A 12667-nucleotide genomic window follows, 5' to 3' on the forward strand; every position below is an offset into this window, starting at 1 on the left:
AAACAGCTGGAGACCCAGATTTTTGAAACTGTGGACTAGAGCAGTGTTTCCCAACCTTGTGCCTCCAGATGTTTTTGGCCTACAACTCCCATCATCCCTGACCACTGGTCTTGCTAGCTAGGGATGATGGGAGTTGTAGGCCAAAAACATCTGGAGGCACAAGGTTGGGAAACACTGGACTAGAGGATCCTCAGGGTCTCTTCCAACTCTCTCACTCAAACACAAACACACACACGGTGCCTGGCTCCTCACCTTCTGCATCCAGCATCTTAGGGATATCCAGATACTTCTCAGCCACTTCAAAGGCTGTGTTGAGATTCCCAATGGGGTCATCCTGTGGACAGACAGACACAGTTGCTCAGAGCAAGTCGCTACACCATGGCAAGGAGTAGCTGGCAGGGTTACAGGTGAGGATGAGTCGGAAGGTGGACAGCTCCTAACTTATTGCTGCTCATGCTGAACTAACTATGGCTATAAAAAGCTGCTTTGTGCTGCCAATACTTTATCTATCAAGACCAGTCTCCATCTCCTCTGACAGGCGGCAGCTCTCCAGGGTCTTGAGAAGGGTCTCCCCCATTCCTTTCAACCTCATCTTTTAAACTAGTGAACCTACAGCTTTCTGCATACAAAGCAGACTCTCAGCCACTGAGCTACACCCCTTAGCAAAATGCCCACCATAATGGCGGACAGGGACAAAGCAGTGGATCTTTGGGCCCAGACACACAGGGGTCGGATTGCTGGCAATGAGAGCCACGAGGAGAGTCCTGTTTGCTCTAGCTGGATGATTGGCAGGGCAGGGGGGCGGGTGCTGGAAATCACAGGTTGACTCAAATGGCCAAAGATGCCAGCAGACACTGCAGAGATCGCAAGCAGAGAGCCTGAAAGGAATGGGAGCAGCCAGGAAGACGCAAGAGGAAGACAGCACCTTTCTGAGCTTGGCGTAGTCAATGAGGTCAGGGCGGTGCCTGTGGATCAGGGCGCAGAGTGCCAGGCCATCCTTCCAGCTGGTGGGCAGCACACGGGCATGGAGAGAGAAGAGGGAAAGAGTGAATGAGTGAGTCCTGGGTCTCTTCAGCTGGGTCTGGGTGGCCTCCAGCTTTGGTCCAACATCTTTGGTCAGAGAAATGGTGGCTGCCCCATCCAGGTATGGAAAGGCACAGGGTGCAAATGAAGAGGAAAAGGGAGGAACAGAAGCAGACATTGTGGAAGGAGCAAATCTAGTCCGTAGAGGGGAGTGGAACCTCAGGCTCAGGGAATGGATGCGGTCCTCCAGGCCTCTCCCTGGGAACTCTCCCCAAACTACGTCCCTCAACAGGCCTGCTTTGCGCCTTCCGTGGATGCTTTTGCCTGGCTGAAATGTGTCCCTACATATCTTGAGGCACCAGGCAAAAACTTTCTTCTTCTCCTATGCCTTTGGCTAATTAAACAACCAATTAAACAACCAATTAAACAACCAATGGTCTTTTTTAAGCTATAGGAAGAGGAAGTTTTTCTTTGTCACTATGTTATGCATTTTTTGTGTTTTTATATTGTAAACCGCCCTCAGATGAAGGGCAGCATAGAAATTTAATAAATAATAATAATATTCATCTAATGCTCCAGCCACATTTGCCTCTGGCTCTGCCCAACATGGGCGTGTGGCTCTCAAAAGGTTGCCCTGAAATGAATGTGGCCCTTGGGCTGAGCAAGGGGGTCCCCTGGCCAGAACTGGCTTCCTTCTTCCTGCAGGAACATTGGCCCTGTTGCCCTCTGGGCAGAGGAGGCTGGTTGCAGGAAATTAGCCTAGGAGCGAAGTCCCCTTTGGCGCCCAGCTCTGGTGTTGTTCCTCCATGCCAGGGGGCTGTGCTGCATCAGTTTCAAGCCAACAGTCAGGCAAACAAATGCTGAATCCAGTTGGTAGGTGTGGTATTTATTTATGTCTAAATATCCCTATTGAAGAGTTGGGGTTCTGCAAATCATAGAATTGTAGAGCTGGAAGGGACCCCAAGGGTCATCTAGTCCAACCCCCTGCAGTGCAGAAATCTTTTTATCCAACATGGGATTTGAACCCTCAGCCCTGAGATTAAGAGTCCCATGGCTCTCCTGCCTTAGCTCTGTTTTTATATATGGAAGGGTTTTTAAAATATTGGGGTTTGTTTATATACAGAATTGCTTTTCATTTGAACTGTTTTAAACTTTTTCTTATTCTGCCATTGTAACTATTGTATTTGTTTCATAGTTATGCGTTTTATTGCTGTAAGCCGCCCTGGGAAGGGTGGGCTAGAAATCCAATTCAACAAACTAACAAAAATCATTTGCCATAATTTTATTTGTCAAATAAGAGCACCTGCCGTTGATGCTTTGGCTGAGATTCCCGCATCGCAGGGGGTTGGACTAGATGACCCTTGGTGTACCTTCCAACTCTACAATCCTATGCTTCTATTCCTCTTATTCCTCCTCCTCCTCTTCTTGTATCCTGGCTACGTAGAAATCTTGTCGCTCCAAACCCTCTTTCGCTATGCACAGCCTGTGCATTTGTAAGCGTGTAGCAAACAATGAATGCAGCTGACCCCAAATTGTGTGTGACCCCCCTCCCCTCCCCCTCCCCTGACTCATACCTGATGTGGAAGTTTTGCACGTTGACATTCCGGTAGGGAGCAGTCTTCCTCTGGCACCACAGCAGCAGCCCCTCCTTGGCTGAGGTTTCTGGAAAGAAAGGAAGGAAGGAAGGCTCAGGCAATGGGCCCTCTGTGCTGGCTAAGACCCAGGAGTTCCTTTGATGCCCGGCAGGGACACTGGCTCTTGCCTACTCTTGTCTGCTCAGAGTAGATGGCATTTTCTACTCTCGACTGACAGCAACTCTCCAAAGTCTCAGCCAAAGTCTCAGCCAGTGTGGTGTAGTGGTTCAGAGCGGTGGACTCGTAATCTGGAGAACTGGGTTCGATTCCCTGCTCCTCCACATGCGGCTGCTGGGTGACCTTGGGCTAGTCACACTTCTCTGAAGTCTCTCAGCCCCACTCACCTCACAGAGTGTTTGTTGTGGGGGAGGAAGGGAAAGGAGATTGTCAACCGCTTTGAGACACCTTAGGGTAGTGATAAAGCAGGATATCAAATCCAAACTCTTCTTCTTCTTCTTTCCCATCATTACACCTTCCTGCAATGCACTTGCTCCAGCACCACTAAGCCATGCCAGCCTGCCCACCTATTGCAGGGCAGCCCATTCCCATTGCCTGTGGCTTTTCAGGATTCCCAGCAGAGGACACCCTTTCCCATTACTTGACAGCTGGCAGTTTTAACTGGTGGTGCTGGGAGTTGAGCCTGGGGCCTTCTGCAATTGAGGGGGCGGGAGACCAGCACCAGAGACTGTCATTGTTGATCAGCTGCCCGGGGGGGCACACCAGAGCAGGAGGCTCCCCATTCTGGCCTGGTTGCTGATCTGCCTGGGCGTTGCTCCCTTTTCTGAGCAGAGGCCAGAGTTAGAAAAGCAGAAGCCACTGTCTGTACCTTCCCTGCCTGCTCCCTCTGGGCAGCAGCGCATATTGTGGTCAGAAAGAAGAGGACAAGAGAAAGGGCAGTGAGGACCATGGCAAAAAGGACGAGGGCATCTTATCTATGGGACTCTAAGCTGGTCCTGTTCCCTTTTCCACTTGGGTCCCAGGAGCATAGGAAGCTGCATTGTACTGAGTATTGTCTACACTGACTGGCAGATGCCACTGGGGACTGAACCCAGGATGTTCTGTATGCAAAGCAAGTGAGTCAACAGCTCTTCCCTTAAAAATCAGACTGGGATGCCGTGAGGGGCTTATGTGCCCTTGTGCTCACCTTCCACCGAGATGTCCTGGATGGCAAATCGAAGGATGATGGTCCAGATCATGCCCAGAGTCATCTTCAGGTTCCCATCCACGATTTCTGGAAAAGCAGGAGGGGATGGAGGGAGCTTAGAGAACCACAGTGTTTGGGGTCAGACTTGCATTGTTTCAGTTGTCTCAACAAAACCGCACAAATGAGACATGGATTTTCACCGAAGGGATTCCAAACATGTTTGGAGATACAATCTTCTGTGGGGGCACAACCTGGGGAAGGATGTCTGTCCAAAACATCTGGCAAGCAAGCCTGTATTCAGTAATTCTTGGGCTTATTTATGTACCACTTTTGGGCCCAAAGACCCAACAGCTAAAGCAAATTCAGGAGGAGGCCTATGTGTGGCTCTGTTAGCAGCAATGATAGCTAAACTGAACCTCCAAGTTCAGATAAAGTGTATCTCTGAATATCAGTTGCTGGAAGCAAGCAACATGCAGGTTCAGCCCCCGTCCATGTAAATGTTATGTCAGGATTTCTTTGCTCCAATGCATTTTATTTACCGATCCTAATTTTGTTTTGGCTGCCTTCTTGTGGTACATTTGCTTGCATCCTTCAGGCACTCTTCGCAGCCTGCTTGAGTTTTGCCAGGCTGAATAATTTGGTACTATCCACTCCTTTACCCATTTTGCTGCTCACCCTGACTCCAGATTATGAATAAGCTAAATCGTACCAGTTCCAGTACAGATCTTTGAAGGGGACCTTGCAATTTACCTATAAAGGTAGTGCTGTTGAGTGGGACATCCATCTGCTCAGAGGGCTGTACTGGTTGCCAATATGCAGTTCAAGCTTTCGCTTTTAGCATTTAAAGCCCTCAAAAGCTTAACCTGAGGAATGACCTCATCCCCATGCACACCTGTTTTTCAGCATCCATGATCATTGGCTGTGCTGGCTGGGGATGATGGGAGTTGGAAAACAACATCTGGATAGCACCATGTTGGCTACTCCTGGCTCGTAGAGCACCGCATGCCCCAGAGATGTGCTTAGCATGCACTACAAACCGGGCTTTTGGTGTTACATCTCCAGCCCTCTGGAATGAGTTATCAAACAAAACACTCACCCTCAGCACCAATAGATACCAGCTTGACCCCCTTGCTGGCGATGAAGTCTAATGCCTTGTTGACATTGGCGATCTTGTGGAAGCGCATCTTCCCTTTATCTGGCTTTGGCAACCTTTCACCTTTGGGGAGAAGAGGAAGAGGAGGGAAGATGGAGGACGAGGGAGAGTCAAATATAAAGTATTCATTCAAAGCAACACCATCAACAGGAAACTAATATATTATCTTAAAGATTTCAAAATGAAACATCACAAAGGAGGTTGCAACAGACCTACAGCTAACTCCAATTAAATGTAGCAGATCCTGCCACTTGGTGATTTGGAGTCTTAGGCAGAAGTTGAACAAATTATAAAAGTTTTATTGTGTCTGTGGCTTGCAAATTTTGCCTCAACCTCCCCGCTCCACATTTCTTGCCCCTGGGCAGCTCCACAGATCATCACCCTCCCCAAAGCTTTTATTTTCTTTCAATACCTGAAATCACCTCCAGCAGAAGCATGAGCTTCAGGCCATTCCGGAAATCTTCCTCAATGTTCTCAATCTGCGTTCCTGCCTTCCTCAAGTGAGAGTTACACCAGGCTGTGAATGTCTGCGGGGAACACGATGGCAATGGTCAGTTGAGTCACCAAATACCCATACACATCGCATCTCTGTTTTTATGATGACTGCATTGAAATGCTAATGATTAAGCAGCATAAAGATGCCTTAAACCAGGGGTCAAAAAACTTTTTCCGCAGGGGGCCGGTCCACTGTCCCTCAGAACTTGTGGGGGGCCAGACTATATTTTGAAGGGGAAAAAATGAACGGATTCTTATGCCCCACAAATAACCCAGAGATGCATTTTAAATAAAAGGACACATTCTACTCATGTAAAAACATACTGATTCCCGGACCGTCCGTGGGCTGGATTTAGAAGGTGATTGGGCCGGATCTGGCCCCTGGGCCTTAGTTTGCCTACCCATGGCTTGAAAAAAATAAATAAAACACGCACACCATCATTACTGAGGGTTGTATTCAACTAAAGAGCGACTCAGCCTCTTCATATCAGCTTCTGGGGATCTCCTATGCAGGGAGAAAGAACACTGTTGCACACAGGCCATGCTTGTGGACTTCCCTGGGGGAATCTGGTTGGCCATTGTGAGGTCAAGATGCTGGACCAAATGGGTCTTCTTAATGTTGTCCTTTTCCAGCTTCGCTAAAGCTGCCAATCTATTATCCTTTACATACATACAGAATCCTTACTTAACTTAGAATGGGGTGGAAATGCGGGAAGGAATACCTGCCCCTTATCCAGAATATCTCCCCCCTTCTAGAAGCAGTATCTAGCTATTTCCTGGTGAAGATACTGAAACACTCCATTTAGACTTTGCAGGTGGACACTAAACCGACACTGCCATGAGACCAGCACAGCTTGGGTGTTGGAGTGCTTGGTTTCTAAAGGGTTGCCATATTCCCCAAAGTGCAAATCTGGACAAAGTTGTTGAACTTTTTAATTTTTGGCCTTTTTTCAAATTATACAAATTATTAATTATTAACACCCCCCTTTCGTGTGTCTGGGTTTTTCAGACATTTTGTCAATTTGCTGAAAATCCACCCGGACGCCATTTTCCTGCACAATTTCTGGACAAGTCTGGGAAAACCTGGACATATGGCAGCCCTAGGTAAAAAAATAAATATATCTAGATATCAGACCCTCCGAGTGTCCCTATTTTCTAGGGACAGTGCTGGATTTACAGAAGCCATCCCAGTTGATCCTGGCATGCCTCACTTTTCCTTAGGATGTTCCTATTTTCATCAGATAAATGTTGGAAGGTATGAGCCAGCAAAATGAGAACATTACTGTAGCCTGGTGTAACAACAAACATTAGAAGACATCTGAAGGAAGCCCTGAGCCCTGTAAGTTGTACCTCGGGTTACATACGCTTCAGGTTATATACGCTTCAGGTTACAGACTCCGCTAACCCAGAAATAGTGCTTCAGGTTAAGAACTTTGCTTCAGGATAAGAACAGAAATCCTGCTCTGGCGGCGCGGCAGCAGTAGGAGGCCCCATTAGCTAAAGTGGTGCTTCAGGTTAAGAACAGTTTCAGGTTAAGAACGGACCTCCGGAACGAATTAAGTACTTAACCTGAGGTACCACTGTAACGGGAAGATTTTTTAAATGTTTAATGTTTTATTGTTTTTTATATATGTTGGAAGCTGCCCAGAGTGGCTGGGGCAACCCAGTCACATGGGCAAGGTATAAATCATAAAATGATATGGTAATGATGATGGAATAGGACATCTCTATTTTCATCATAGAAATGTTGGAGGGCTTGCGATCATTCAAATAAAGATACTGTACACAACATTTATACTTGGCAGGCTGGTGTTAAACCGGCACTGCTATGAGACTTGCACATCCTGGGTGATTGGTTTCTAAATCATGGTAAAAAATAAATACATCCAGCTATTCGGGGAAGCAGGTGACTGGCTGAGAGTTCCTTGTTTTTGGAGAAGAAGTGGGTATGTTCCTCTCTGTGTGTGAAATATGACTAAACAGGCCCAATTGGAGCATATGGGATCATACATTGCCTTCAGTTCATTCCACAGCATCCTGATCTCAGCTCCCCGGTGCCTCCCACCCCGGTGCCTGGCCAAATTTAGACCTGGCCCTCAAGGTGCCTGCAATGAAGCAAGTTTCATGCAATGCCCTGAGTCTGCAGAATATATTTATGGCCAGCCACCTGGCGCCAACAGAATGGGAAGGATGGGGGAAGAGCAGTGTTTCCTGACCATCCCAGGGCACTTGTGTACAGCAGAGAGCGTACAGTGCAGGACGTGGCGATGGCAGGCACATGGCGGGCTGTCACAACAAGCAGCTCCAGCTGGCAATTGGATCAATTGTTGCTGCATTTTGTTTTGTTGTATCATTTTACATTTCTGTATCGTAAGCCATCTTGAGTGGGCTTTTTGCCTAAAAAGGTGAATACACTGAACAATCTGAACAAACACACACCTGGAAGCGAGAGGGCAGCCACATTTGTTGCTCTGTGTGACTGCCTGGTTCTGGGTTCAGTTTCAGATTAAAATGGGTGTTCAGGTGAGGACACTGAACCCCTTTCTCCGCATTACCTTGTGTGCACTCCCTTGAAACTCTTACCTAGGGACTGACTACACTTCAAGGATTTAACAGAGGTTTCCTCAGTCCAAGGATATTGGGGGGCCCACAGTGGTAATAATGGGGTTAGGGGAACCCCCCCATTCAACAGTTCCCAGAATTCTTAGGGAGAAGCCATGGCGATTAATGTGGCATATAGCCGATGCTGTATACACATTTGTGTGTGCATATAACTCAGGCAGGCCTCTAAAATTACACGTCCAACGACCAGACAAAACAGAATCTGGAAAATCTGAACTGAGCAGCAGTTTGAGATGGGAACCCTTGGGGTCAGGGGCCAAATGCAGCCCTCCCAACTTCTCCCCTATTTATTGTTATTTTATTAATTGCGTTTACATTCCAGCATTTCCTCCAAGGAACTCAAAGTGGTGCACGTGGTTCCCTCCCTCCACCAGTGGCGTAGCGTGGGTTGTCAGCACCCGGGGCAAGGCAAGTAATTTGCGCCCCCTAACCCATGGATTTCCCTAACCCCCAGATGTTGCGCCCGGTGCGGCCGGCCCCCCCTGCACCCCCCACGCTATGCCACTGCCCCCCACAATTAATCTCCACAACAACCCTGTAAGGCAGTAACCCAAGAAACTTGCCTCAGACCGCACCCCTTCTCCCCCAACCCATGCACCCCACCAGCTCTGCTTTGCACCCTTGGCGAGTGTTTATGCCTGGCTGGAATGTGTCCTTCAGCTCTGACAATGCTCTTGGTTTGCCTAGATGAGGGAGAGAGGGGGGGAAGTGTGTTGATAGAAACTACCCTTCTGTACACATGTGAAATGTACATTTGCTCCACCCATTTTTGCTTATGACCCTATGCACCACTGATAAATGGCCCCTCTGGAAAAATATATATCTCTCCATCTGTTCTAGGAACTGGGGGTCAGCACAACATTTCCAACAGATTTAGGGTTTGGGGGGGTCTGCTGGCACACAGCTGGTGCTCAGCACCTGTTTCTGATATTTGAATCGCTATGAATTGGTCTTGAATTGCATTCATTGTTTGTTGAATTGGTTTGGCTTTTTGTTCTATGTGGTACTGTGTTTTTTTGATTAGGTATAAAATGCCCTTTAATGTGTCGGCTTTTGTTGTGTTCTATCATAACATGCATTTTCCAAAACAGGTCTTGGGGGGGGGGGGTATGGGAGGACAACTCATAAAGCACCAGAATCAGGATATTGTCTGGATTCTACAAAAAATGCACATCAACAAAGGACGGCAGTTCTGGAGGAACTGGCAAATGTGTGGAAACCACATTAGAATGATCCTTACAACCTGCTGTTGTGTTTTTTCTTTAAAAACGAGCAGCTAAACACCAGAAGATGGCTATGAAGCGCCAGATAGTAAAAATTGGTTCAGCCTCAAATCCTTTCTGGCCCCCCCCCCAATACAATGGAATTTGGGATTCGTTTTACAGACATTTCAGTTTGGGGGCAACTTATTTATTGGAAACAGCAACATGAAGGCTAGAAACCAGGAAGCTGCCTTATCCCGTCAGATCATTAGTCTGTTTAGGTTGGCAGTGCCTACAGTGACTTGGCAGTGACCCTCCTAGGGTCATAGCCCTGCTTGGAGATGCCAGCTGTTACATGCCACCCCAATATCCAAGCAGCAACAAGACATTCCAGGGGTGCCTGCACTTACCCAGTGTTCAGTTTCCTTGGAATGAGGATCAGTGGAGACTGTGGTGTCTTTAGGGGACATGGTTTCATTTATACTTATATACAAACTGAGCATGGGACGCGGGTGGCGCTGTGGGTTAAATCACAGAGCCTAGGGCTTGCCGATCGGAAGGTGAGTGGTTCGAATCCCCACGACGGGGTGAGCTCCCGTTGTTCAGTCCCTGCTCCTGCCAACCTAGCAGTTCGAAAGCACGTCAAAGTGCAAGTAGATAAATAGGTACCACTCCAGCGGGAAAGTAAACAGCGTTTCCATGCGCTGCTCTGGTTCACCAGAAGCGGCTTAGTCATGCTGGCCACATGACCCGGAAGCTGTCTGCGGACAAACACCGGCTCCCTCGGCCAGTAAAGCAACATGAGCGCCGCAACCCCAGAGTCATCCGCGACTGGACCTAATGGTCAGGGGTCCCTTTACTTTTACCTTTACAAACTGAGCATAGGATGGAGGGTCTCACATCAACACTCCCATCTTGCTCTCCTCTTTAGGTTTCCAGGGGGAGCTCCAAGTCCACAGAGTAAGGCATGTCTCTTCCAGCTCTCTCACTCAGAACTCTGGGTTGCATCTACCAGCCAGGTGAGAGGTGGCTACTTGTGATTTACCTTGTATTTTATTCTATGAACTGCCCTGAGATCTTTTGATGAAGGGTGGTATATAAACCTTAATAATGATAATGATTTGCTCTATGGCCCAGAGCAACTTCTTTGGATATGCTAAATCGCAATGCTTATCAAGGAGCCAAAGTCATTACCTCGAGGAAGGAACTGGTTTGGCAATCTTTCTCTTGCACTTTCTTCTACCCCCATAGATACAGGATTGCACATTTGGAAAAGGAGACATACAGCACCCAGCACCCTCTGCTGTCAACTCAAAATGCCAGGAATTAAACCAGCGGCATTTTGCATGCAAAGCAGGTGGGAATGGGATGGAGTAAGAGCTGAGCATGGAAAGGGGCAATTGGCCTGTTTAAAGTAGTCACACAGCATGCCCAAGAGCTCAGTCCTGCTTTTCTAGATGTATTAGTCTAATCTGTTCCCTGAGGTTCTGGTGGGGAAGAGCAACATTCACTCCACACACCCACACCCCTGCCTCAAAATAACAACACCATAGCACTTTGTCCTCTCCACAAATCTTTACTGAATCCCCTGATTCCTTCTCCCTCCCAGTCCCCTTTCCTTTTGAGTCGTACCTGGCTAAAGGGAGCGACAACATTATTATTATTTTCCCCCAAAAGTGCAGACATGCATTTTAAGCATCAAACAGAATAGAAGGCGCTCCTAAAAATAGGCAGTTTTACAGAGGCATGGGTTCGTCTATTAAAAAAAAATAAAAATACAGTTGAGCTGCGTCTGCGCTTTAGTCTATTTCTAGAGACTCCTCGGAGGCAAGAATTTTGAGACAGGAATGTTGCAGGAAGCTTCCCAGCAACCACTGTGTAACCTGAATTAGCTGGCTTTTGAACCCAAAATAAATTAAGCTCCAAGGCGAGCACTTCTACTGAGCTTCCAGTTGAACCAATAATGAATTTAATCCTGTTTTATTTTTAAACCCAAGTCTAAACCTTTTTTTAAAAAGTGTTAAACTGTCAGCCTTCTGTGAAATCGTGTGTAACTAGAAATGGCTGCCCTAAATATTTGCAATTGTGCTTTGGGACATCTGTGGCACACAGGCTCCCCCAAAGAATCGTGGGAACTGTGGCTTGTTAAGGGTGTTGAGAATTGTAGTTCTGTTGCGGCTAAACTACAGTTCCCAGGATTCATTTTGGGGGGCACCATGTGTTTTGGGGGCTCTAAATGTGTTTTAAATGTATGGTGTAATCCCTTACATCTCAATAACTCCAGCAGGAGAGAGAGATAAACACATGCTTAACAACCTCTTCCCACTGAAACCAATCGGAATTTAAAATATTTCACTTTGGCTAGGATTCTGCTCTATGTGGATATGTGGGGGCTGTATGGCCCAGTGGCTAGCCTTAGACTTGAGAGAGACGGGTTCAAATCCCCACTCAGCCAAGAAGCTCACTCGCTCCTTGGGATCAGAGACCTAGGTCACTGGGTTATCGTGAGGATAAAATGAGGGCAGGAAGAGAACCATGTACACTGCTTTGAGCTCCTTGGAAGAAAGGTATTATTACAAATACAGTAATAACACAAGATTCATATTTACGGCTGCATATTCAGGCTTCAACAGATTTAATCCTAGCAGGCTGGGATCTCTTGTACCTCCTTGCAGGGAGCCTCTCTCACTGTTCAACACAGGGGGTTGGAGAAACCACAGGCCTTGGGTTGAGGGCCAGAAAAGGACCCCAGGCCTCTCTGTTTGGCTCTCAGGCTCTCATTCCCCAGTGGTCCTGCTTGGGGTACTCCTGGGGTGCCTTTGCATACCTGGAAGCTCCCTTGAGCTAGGATGACAACCCATCCTTGCTAGCCTGGATGGATGTGCAGATGTGTAGAGGAGGCACCTCTGGTTTATGTGGGGCTGGAATGTGGGGCCAGTTTAAAGTGATTCAGACACTGTTGGATTTGGGGGTGTTAACTACGAACCCCAGGTTGATTTCTCAATTACTTCTTTTGAGGGGTGCTGCAAAAACGCAGGGTTTTCACTGCAAAATGACTGCAGAACCAAAGTTCTGCACAACAGGATCATTGGGAAGGAGGAGGAGAGACAGCTTAAAATTCTCACCAGGCTAACAAGGTCACAGGGGGACCTTAGGCCAGTTCTTCTCTCTCTCTCTCTCTCTCTCTCTCTCTCTCTCTCTCTCTCAGCTACTCTGCAGGGTTGTTGTGAGGATAAAGTAGCGAGGAATCTTTTTCACCCCCTTCCAGCATCTTGGAGGATATAAATCTAAATGCCTGCCTGCTTTCTGTAGCCCAAGAATGGAAAACCTGTGTGGCCCTTCAAAGGTCGGACTCCAACTTCCATCAGCGCCAACCGGCATGACCAATGCTCAT

At 47.5% G+C, this 12667-nt stretch overlaps 1 protein-coding gene across 3 annotated transcripts in view; it reads right to left on the reverse strand.

Annotated features, from left to right (window-relative positions):
- ACTN3 (actinin alpha 3) overlaps positions 1–12667 on the reverse strand; it is a 42556-nt gene that overhangs the window by 16245 nt on the left and 13644 nt on the right. For all 3 annotated transcript variants that reach the window (XR_014559007.1, XM_083717098.1, XM_083717099.1), the window contains exons 2-7: positions 5367–5481; positions 4898–5017; positions 3802–3888; positions 2598–2685; positions 926–1004; positions 253–334 (exon numbers count right to left, since the gene is read on the reverse strand). Coding sequence is in view for 2 of the 3 variants with exons in the window: in XM_083717098.1 (XP_083573224.1) it covers positions 253–334; positions 926–1004; positions 2598–2685; positions 3802–3888; positions 4898–5017; positions 5367–5481 (571 nt within the window). In the remaining variant the exon portion in view is untranslated. The remainder of the gene's footprint in view (positions 1–252; positions 335–925; positions 1005–2597; positions 2686–3801; positions 3889–4897; positions 5018–5366; positions 5482–12667) is intronic.

Source organism: Podarcis gaigeae, assembly GCF_964106915.1.
Source record: "Podarcis gaigeae genome assembly, chromosome: 16".
Taxonomy (NCBI): Eukaryota; Metazoa; Chordata; class Lepidosauria; order Squamata; family Lacertidae; genus Podarcis; species Podarcis gaigeae.